Here is a 10,039-nt window from a genome sequence, read left to right as displayed (position 1 = left end):
AGTTCAAGTATCAAATACCGAATTTCAAAGTGCAATGGGTTTGAAAAGTATTTAAACAGCACCCCATCATTTTATAATTTAAATCTTTGGGCCTAACGACCATTCATTTTGTCGTAATCTAAATGATATCAAAAGCAACGTTTCAATTAAAAAATGAAAAAAGAAAAAAAAATGTCGACAAACTATACGTAAACCACCAAGCACACATGAAATTATATCAGTTACATACTGTTAAAAAAAATAAAATTGAAAAATTCGTTACTTTTTCTATAACTTTATGAACGCTTAGCAGTCAATTAAAAAAGCGTTCATCATTAAATGCAATATTCATTTCCCCACAAAAGGAAGACATTGGACTGTATATGAGTCAGTATGGGGTGACATGGATTGGTTGATGCTTTTTTGATCAACGGCTGCTGAAAATTCCCGTCACGTGATGTTTTGACTAAACAGTAGTTCTTGGTCACGTGACGGCTTCAGAATGATCACGTGCTAGCCATGTGGCAACTACAGCTCTGTTGTATGTTCATCCGGGACTTTCTTCATGGAATTTTCGTACATTGCATCCGCCTCTTCATCTTCGTCTTCTTCTTCCTCTTCTTCTTCATCATCATCGCTCTCTGGTGAAATAAAATATCTGAATTTATTCATTTGAGTAGTAGGTATATGTTATAATTGTTATTGTTGCAATCTACTCAGTACCGCTCATTCCTGCTCCATTGGTTATTTGAAGTTTACATTTCATTTTCTTGCTTAGAACCATTTTAACAGGAGCTTGGACTTTGGGTAGTTGTGTCAAACAGCATTGTGATGTAGGCCTGTCTATTTCATTGTAGGCCACTCAGTCATTGCTGTTTGAAATCAACAAGAATTGTCAGGCTTTTGAGGGAAGGCTACGCAATCGGTGTATATTTCGCTTGAAACCAGCGTCATTTTAACTTGGTTTGACGCAAGAAATAGATAGTTACATCATACTGAAAGTCCAAGGACTTGTTAAAATGGTTCTATATACAGATTTAATCGCAGCTATGCAATTAAAAGTAAAAAAAAAACTCGATTAAACAGTGATATAAAGTTTAATTGTGGTTATTTACATTCGGGGGTTGAAAAAAGCAGGCTAGGTGAAAACAATTGGTTGTTGCTTGTATACTTACGGAATGCAGTATTTTCATACACTATTTCATTTAAAATAGTTGTGTCATCTTGACTCTGAAGAAGACCGTTCCGTTTCCTATCTATCAGTTCCGTTAAGGCTCGATGTATGAATATATATTGTTTCTGAAAGACACCACAGAATGAAAAATAGTAAAGACTATGAGGGCATAAATTTGAGAAGGCAATCGTAACGACCATACAGATATTCATATTTAAAGATTATATATGGATTTAGTTTAGTATCGGTTTAGTGATTTGATATTATTATTTTAAGTCTAATATGGTTAAGGTACACATACTTTAATTAACCGAAAAATTATCGATACAGTTAGTATTTCAATTTGTTGAAAAATGCAAAAAATTGATACTCATGTCGATGAAAATCATGGAGCAATTGTTTTTAATTTTATGTACTGTGGAATCACTAGATTTCGTGGTGGCTCAATTTTCGTGGATTTCGTGGGTACCTCTTATCCACGAAATAACATCCTCCACTAATTGATAAATTAGGGTAATACAGTCATATTTCCTTTTGTAGATATAAAAGAATACACGAAATTACGTCCCCACGAACCTGTAAAATTTAAGCCTCCCACGAAAATTGGCTGCCACGAAATTTAATGATTCCACAGTATTTTAAATTTTTTTCAAACAATTATGCTTATAAAACTTACATCTACTTGCACCATGGAAACTCTATTTTTGCGCATCTGTACAACCCAGGCAAAGATATCTACAGACTGACCAAGGTCGTGGTCCCGAACGAATTGTAGTAAGTAGTCTATAGTGATATATGTGCCAGTTCGTCCCACCCCAGCACTGGATTCAGTAGAAAAAATACATGTAAGTAAAATGCATAAACTCTAGCTTATATTTACATATTTACTTTATGAAGCATACACCTATTTAACATAGATCACATTAAAACAATTGTTTAATTGTTGGCCTTCCCTCACAAAAATGCACCCGATATAAAATATTTCGTTTCACATTCACAAAAATATTATGGTGACATCTATTTGTATGTAAATCGATTTTTCTCTATTTGATTTTTGCGCGATTTTTTTGCGCAAAAAATCTCTACATACCATTCAAAAACTTAAAGCTAAATAGGAGGAAAAACCAATCAAACACATCTTTTTAAAGGTGACATCATCGTTAAAAAAGTGAAATTCAATAAGTAAACTTAGTAACTTTACAAATTACAATGATACATTTCTAACTTTCTTAAACTGCTTTCAATAAATTAAGTATTGCAATCAAGTTCAGAGGATCTGCCATTTAGTCAACAGAATATTACAATATGTAACTGAGAAGCCTAGAAAGATTGACAGAAAAATGCCATTCAGCCACCTTCAAGCTACAAATAAGTCACCTCTTAGTTACATTTTAGTCACATTTCAGTTGACTGAATGGCACTGCAGCTTTTCATCCTGTGATTCCTGTTAATTTTTTAAAGGATATTTAGGACAAAAAGCCGAAGCATTGCACAATTAGCCTTACCTGCAGTGAATTAGAAGTGGACCTTTGACTTCCGGTGTGATGTGAGTTCTAACTGTCTGAATGAAATCAATCACCACTGTAGAATCCACGGCGGCCGAGAAATCGGGCCACTCAAGGAAGTGGAAGTGTTTAATGGTTCGAGTGTAATCTCCCTGTAATTATAACATGACATGTATTGCCATTGCTCGTCAAAAAGGTAAACATCGTTAATTTTAATTATAATTTACAACTTTGTAAATATGATAAAATACAATTCAATGAGTTGTGATCAGTATTTAACATATCAATCTTGCATCAAAAGGACAATGCAGTGGTTTACAGATATTGATCTTAATATACTTTTTATTGTAAATTTATCTACAATTATAATACTTATGCTAGTATATGGACTTTAAAACATATTAATGCACACATTAATTCTTTGGAAAAGCTGCATAAAGTAAGTTTTACCACATTTAATTCTATTTTTTAAAATGAGAGTAAGATAAATTTTAATTTAAGGTCAGACGACACATTTTTTACTGATTTACATCTACTTTGACAAGCTTTCTTGCAAACAATTAGGGTACCTTACCAGGTATTTGTGCACGATACAAGACTATGCAATTTCCTATTTAATCATATTGAAAATACATTTGAATTGCTGATATATAAGAAATTGGCATATACATTTTTTTGAATTCAATAATTTCTAAAATGATAATATATAATAATAAATTTATTTAGCATATCTCCAGACCGTTAAAAATTTGAAACACAATCATTATTTTCGAGGAACGCGTCGTCTGACATTAAAGTTAAATATTGGAACAAGAAAGGTTTTGAGTTACTTCGCTTTATTAGAAATTTGATGACGATTTAAAAGTTAGATAACTCTTGAAATAAAAATCATATTACAAGAGATTTAACTTTTTTTTTCTAAACTTCTTCTAATCCCCCCCCCCCCCCCTCATATATATCCACATTTATTTACACAAAAAAAAAAACAATACCTGAGAAACCTGGAAGATATTTATGTCAAATTTGTCCATATTTGACACAGATATTAGATTAACCACGATGTCGCCATATTGTTTGGGTTCATTAACTGTATCAGGCCAGTAATGTTCACATTTATCCTGCAATAAAAAGTACAATAAAGTAAGTTATATATCATAAGTCTTGATAGGATGTGTAATCGTTTATTCTACAATCAAATGTATGATGCAATTAGCTAGAGATCTTGATAAAGAATGCTCACATTAATCGTGCAACCAAATGCACAGTTTAATGAGTGGTGATCAGAATTATACACGTTAATCTTGCATCAAAAGGACGATGTATTTGTCTACAGATATTTATCCAATACTTCCTATTGTATATTTAATTACTCTCTGTATTTAAAACAAAAGCCAATTACATTTTGCAATTAAAGCAAAGCGAAAAAAATGAACCAACTATAGAAATTTAACGTTTTTGCAAGTGCTAAAGCAATAACAAAAAGCAATTCAATTTTTTGTGTTTATGGTAGGAGAACAGAACCATTTCAAAGCTCTAAAGAATCAACACACATCTACGTATAACTAATGTATTCTTAATATTGGGCTGCATTACTAATAATTAATATTCGTCAATTTGAATGATTTAAATATCTGAACAAATTGATACTGGTGATTGCATGTATTCATCTTTTTGATACATTTTTTCAATTCATTCTCTTGTTTATTGTTTTTTTAATATTCACCAGAAAAATGATGGTATACTAAAATTTTCATTTGATATTTTGATGTCACCACTAAGACTTAGCATGGTATACGATCATGTTATTGTCAATCTGTGATTTACCGGTTTTAAGAATTTATGCTAAAACAATTTGAAAATAACAAACTGCCGTGTATACTTATCTTTAGACAAGTTCACACTTAAACCAAACCCATCCCATAGGCGTCGGAACCGGTTGAGGGGGGAGGGGGGCTAGGGGGGCTTAGCAAAGTTAGACCTAACCATTAGACACATAGCATCATAGAGGGTTCAGCCCCCCCCCCCCCCCCCCCCCCCACACACACACTTTTTCTCGCAGCAAAGATAATTTTCCTAAATCTACCTTGAAAAGATGGTAGTATTGAGAAGTTGGAGGCATAGGTATACTTGCCAACCCCCCCCCCCCCCCCCCCCCGGATTAGGATCCTTTTTTGGAACTATAGGTTTTCTCCCTCTACCCCCACCACGAATTAGGATTTTCATGATTTATGATTTTGGGAATTATGTTTTTTATTTTGTTTGCTTGTCAAGATTTCTGAGGATTAGTCTAGCCCCCCCCTTTCAATTTGCTTCCGACGCCACTGCATCCACCTCATAAAGACGAAAACGTACAAATTATTCTAGCAACTCTGGTAAAGAACTAGCCAAAATGTGATAAATCTTACAAATTTTAACTCATCGCCAGTGTCTAACTAAAAACAAAGACATATGAACTCAACATATCAACTAAACGTAAAAAAACGAATTTTGCATTAAGCTGCCTAACGTTAGTTGGAGGCATTTAGTTAGCGTTACGGTTACTAACCTCTAGACCAAAGAATTCATTCTACAATAGAGATATGCAGTCTTATTTTCAGAATGCATTCAGAATGCATTTCATTCAAGTATTGTTAGATATACGCTTTGAACATTGATCTGACTTCCTTTAATTTAGACGAGCTTACTTTTGATTTCAGTCTCATCTTCCAAAAGAAATAACTGAATCAAATTGAAATTGGTATAATGAGATAAAAATGAGCTGTCATGATAAGATGCCTGAAACAAGAGGCCCATGGGCCACATCGCTCACCTGAGCAAAAATAGGTATAATGAAATAAGCTTAACGGAGTCATATGGAAACTATCTGGACAAAGTAGTTAACATGTAGACCCTGTATACATTAAAATCCATTTTAGTTTACCCTAGATATTCTTATGTTTATAATCAAGGCCCTTTTCTAATAGGATGATTTTATATCTATATCACCTGTTGGGCATTGCAGTTCTCAAAAAGATTCTAAACAATTGTTTATATATGGGATATAAAGCTACATCAAATATCAAACAATTGTAAAATTGGAATCCCAGTGTGGCCCCACCCTACTCAAGATTTTGTTTTTGAGAGGATGGTTTTAAAAGATTTACACTTTATATTCCTATGAAAAATTTAAATCCCCCATTTTGGCCCCACCTTACCCCCCGGGGTTCATGATCTTCACAAATTTGTATCTGTACTTTATAAGAATGCTTCCAAACAAGTTTCAGCTTTCCTACCTGATAGGTTTCTGAGGAGAAGTTTTTAAAGACTAACTCTATGTAAAACTTCGACCCCCCATTGTGACCCCACCCTACCCCCTGGGGGCCATGCTTTGTACAAACTTGAATCTAAGGATGCTTCCATACAAGTTTCAGTTTTTCTGGCCAAATGGTTTTTGAGAAAAAGATTTTAAAAGATGAACACTTTATATATTCTATGTAAAAGGTCAACCCGCCATTTTGCCCCCACCCTACCCCTGGGTGTCATGGTTTTCACAATTCAAAATTTACATTACATGAGGATGCCTCCACACAAATTTCAGCTTTCCTATCTGGTTGGTTTCTGAGAAGAAGATTTTTTAAGATCTACTCTATATATTTTATGTAAAACTTTGACCCCCCCCATAGTGGCCCCACCTTACCCCTAGGGACCATGATTTGAACAAATTTGAATTTACACTTTCTGAGGATGCTTCCACACAAGTTTCTATAGTTTTGGAGAAGACTTTTGAAAAATATTAGCAAATTTTCAATAAATCCTAATTATCTCCCCTTTAAAAAAGAGTGTGACCCTTTGTTTTCGCAAACTTGAATCCCCTTTACCCAATAATGCTTTGTGCCAAGGTTGGTTAAAATTGGTCCAGTGGTTCTAGAGAAGAAGCCGAAAATGTAAAACAATAATAGACAGACGGACGTCGGACAAAAAGTGATCAAAAAAGCTTACTTGAGCTTTCAGCTCCGGAGAGCTAAAAATGAATTTGAGATCGGAAGTGGGACTGAAATATCAATGTTGCAATCAGAAGTGAGACTGATATGTAATATGAATTCTATGCTAAGATAATGAAGTAGGGTTGAGATGAAGAAAAACATTAAGCTGAGATAATGAAATCAAAAATGGGGTCGGGATGTAATAAGTCAAATGTAAGGATAAAATGGCGAAAACAAAATCCAGGATGAAATGAGATCAAAAGTGAAACTGGGATAATGAAATCAAAAGTGAACTTTTTAACGTTTTACGGCAACGGATCATCAAATATTTTTTTTAATTACAATGTTACAACGCTAAACCTTTATATTTTGTTATCGTGTTATAGAGCGAGTTATTCACAACAAGATCCTTAGAGGGATCTAATACTCACCGTGTTCCCCTCTTTGCACTTAGTTAGCATCACAATGATAGTGACGCTCTGCTCCCACGTCATCCGCCAAAAGTCGTTCACCGTCCCAGGAAGCGGGCCCTGACTGGCGATGTATTCCCGCTCATACGTGTACCCCTACACAGAGGAAATGCATTTCAGTACAAGCAGAATTTTTAATGATATTGAGAACTAATGAAAACAAGTGTTTATTCACAGTGTTACTAAGTTTGTCATATCCCCCGAGCAAAATGTGTCTATTAAGGTCAAGATCTAGTAAATAAAAGGTGCCTTCAGGTTTATGAAATTCAAAATATAAACTCTTTTCATGACGCTTCATAATAATATCTTTGTTTCATAGGGTGTACCGGAACTTGATTTTTTTGGTAAAGACAATGTTGTTTTAAACAATTATTTTCTATGAAATATGAAGGATAAAAGTAACAAATATCAGAGTTGTGTCCATTTTTGATGAATGAGATATATCTAGATTGCCTACAGTCTCTCCAAAAACGGCATTATACAAGCTCTTGACCTCCTCTTTAAAATGATGTCAAATAGAATATAAGTACCGGGATTACTTTTCCCGTGATTGATTTATTTTGTACATAATTCCTTTAAAGCCGTAAAATACGGGAAAAAATTCATCAAATCAATTATGACGTCATACTGGTTCTAGCACCATAAAAGACAGTCTGGAATCATATACTATAGATCTTGACATTAACAGACTGAGTATTTAAATCGCCAATGCTCATATACTTGAGAAAATTCTCTTTTTTTTAGGATTTAATGTATCGCATTCAACTGATTGTATATAATAAATTCGAATAAGTTATACGAAAAATATAATTATGAAGTATATGTAATTATAATTTTTTAAGCCTTTGAAAAACAAATTTTGTCTTGAATAGAACTATTTAGATAAACAATAGAATTCAACAATTTCTCGTTTAGAGAGCATTTGTTTTGCTACCTGGTTGAAAATCTAAATTTTGATAAGATTGTTACGGCTCTGTGTAAACAAAAGAACCATTTTGCATTCTATTGTCACTTAAAAGAACCCCCTTTTAACAGTCTTTATTTTAATTCTAGAACAACTGTATATTGTATATTGAATAATTTTTTTTTCACTCTTTAGTCATGTTTACTTTGCAAACCTTCATTTTCCTAACGTTTAATGTTTAAATGGGTTATTAAAGAATCTTTAAAACGTTAAAATATTGTCAAATTAGCAAATTAAAAGATAAACTATAGAGAATAAATCGTACTATGATATAATTAGCATTGACGTAATCACTGCAAGGATCGTCGTCAATCATCCGAAGTTTGACTCGACTGTGGTCATCTGTAATAATAGAATCAAAACGATACACGAATTTGTAGTAATCAAATGAAAAAAAATATTTTTTTTAAAAACCGTATTACAATTTTGTCTGAAACATATTTTAAGTATGTAGCATATTTAGAACGAATAAATATTTTTTTTAATGAAAATTGTCAAAAATAGATTTTGTAAACAAAAAGGAAGGCAGTTTACTAAATTAGTCATATGGTGGAGGCTTACAGGATAAAATGTTAACATATCGGTTCTTGGCTTTATTGGCGTCAATATTTGCTGCATTTGTTGTCCGCTTCCGTCCCTCAATTTGACTCAGTTTCTTTATATCCTAGAAACATATATAGTACGTGGTATTTTTCTCATTTATCATCGGACAAAAAAATTGTATTTATGTTCATATATATGAATACTTTTTATGACAGGTCAGAAAGTGTATCGTAGTTTTAATTTCTCTTACGCGAATTCAAAGATAACCTTTCATATAAATTTTAATTTTTTTTTTAATCATTTTGTTTTGACACTTAAATATATCTTACTTTACATAAAAATTGACACTTAGAAAATTTTATATATGTATATATATATATATATATATATATATATATATATATATATATATATATATATATATATATATATAGGTGGGCTCTTGTAAATTCAGTTTTATGTTGCTAATAATAGATTCATGGTAAATGAAACTATTTGATAAAACTTTTTATGACAAGGTTAATATATACATGCATATTCAACTTTACATACATCATATTCCATAAGGAAAAGCCTGTTAGAGTCTGCAGATTTTTCTTCGAAGGCTTTCTGGGCATCGGACAGAATGAAAGGTCTGTAAATTTGAAACAACAACATATCAGCTGCTGAAAATATCATTTACATTTTCAGAATGCATTAATGCATTTCAGCTGCACAAATTGGGGCTTAATTCTTGGTTATGCACGACATTCTTTAATATTCATTTGAGAGCAATTAAATTTGGATTATTTTGTTTCAATTTTTATTCATAATGATGTATATCGTGACATTTGTCTTAATTTTTTTTTCGATTTATACCATGTTCAATAATTCAAGAATAACACACTTTCTACAAAAAATTCAATTCACAACAAAACAAGTTGGCTTACTAAGTTTATAAGTTGGGTAATTATTATCATGAATTATGTTTGTAAGTGTAGATAACATTCTATCATTATTGACTGACTTAAACGGAAACATTTAAGGACAAAATAATTCATAATCAATCTTTTTCACTTTAATCAGTTTCAATTGAATTTTACATTTAATCTTTGTAGGCATTATACAACATTATTTCCTCTTGGGGTGATATGTTTACCACTTAACATTCCCTGGATTTCAATACGTCGTAACATTTCCTTTTTATTTTTTGTATGTATCAACTTCAACCAATGACAGCTCGGACTTATTTATAGAATATTTAAAACTCCCATGTTTCTCTCTTTTTTATTCCAATATGTACTCGTTTTTACCTGTTCAATTCGATTTCTTCGTCGGGAATTGGGGTTATACCACCATCACCTTGAACTGGCCGAACATTTGGGCCATTAGTATACGTTTCCTCTCTGAAATTTGATATTGTCATTTAGTGGATGTGCATGGTATAGCTTTATTATAATGAC

The 10,039-nt window shown here is 32.5% G+C and overlaps 1 protein-coding gene across 3 annotated transcripts in view; it reads right to left on the bottom strand.

Moving 5' to 3' along the window:
• Positions 1 to 180: 180 nt before the first annotated feature.
• LOC128182868 (tyrosine-protein phosphatase 10D-like) overlaps positions 181 to 10,039 on the bottom strand; it is a 31,152-nt gene continuing 21,293 nt past the window's right edge. For 2 of the 3 annotated variants that reach the window (XM_052851627.1, XM_052851628.1), the window contains 11 exons: positions 9,890 to 9,982; positions 9,150 to 9,231; positions 8,616 to 8,718; positions 8,320 to 8,396; positions 7,052 to 7,186; positions 5,204 to 5,224; positions 3,651 to 3,776; positions 2,659 to 2,810; positions 1,830 to 1,974; positions 1,155 to 1,278; positions 181 to 620 (listed from right to left, as the gene is read on the bottom strand). In XM_052851627.1, coding sequence (XP_052707587.1) covers positions 508 to 620; positions 1,155 to 1,278; positions 1,830 to 1,974; positions 2,659 to 2,810; positions 3,651 to 3,776; positions 5,204 to 5,224; positions 7,052 to 7,186; positions 8,320 to 8,396; positions 8,616 to 8,718; positions 9,150 to 9,231; positions 9,890 to 9,982 — 1,171 coding nt within the window. In that variant the 3' untranslated portion in view covers positions 181 to 507. The remainder of the gene's footprint in view (positions 621 to 1,154; positions 1,279 to 1,829; positions 1,975 to 2,658; positions 2,811 to 3,650; positions 3,777 to 5,203; positions 5,225 to 7,051; positions 7,187 to 8,319; positions 8,397 to 8,615; positions 8,719 to 9,149; positions 9,232 to 9,889; positions 9,983 to 10,039) is intronic. The other variant, XM_052851629.1, reaches the window with a different exon arrangement.

The sequence above is a fragment of the Crassostrea angulata genome, chromosome 5 (genome assembly GCF_025612915.1).
Source record: "Crassostrea angulata isolate pt1a10 chromosome 5, ASM2561291v2, whole genome shotgun sequence".
Lineage (NCBI taxonomy): Eukaryota > Metazoa > Mollusca > Bivalvia > Ostreida > Ostreidae > Magallana > Magallana angulata.
The sequence above is the reverse complement of the archived record's forward strand: the minus strand, read 5'-3'. Positions and strand labels throughout refer to the sequence as shown.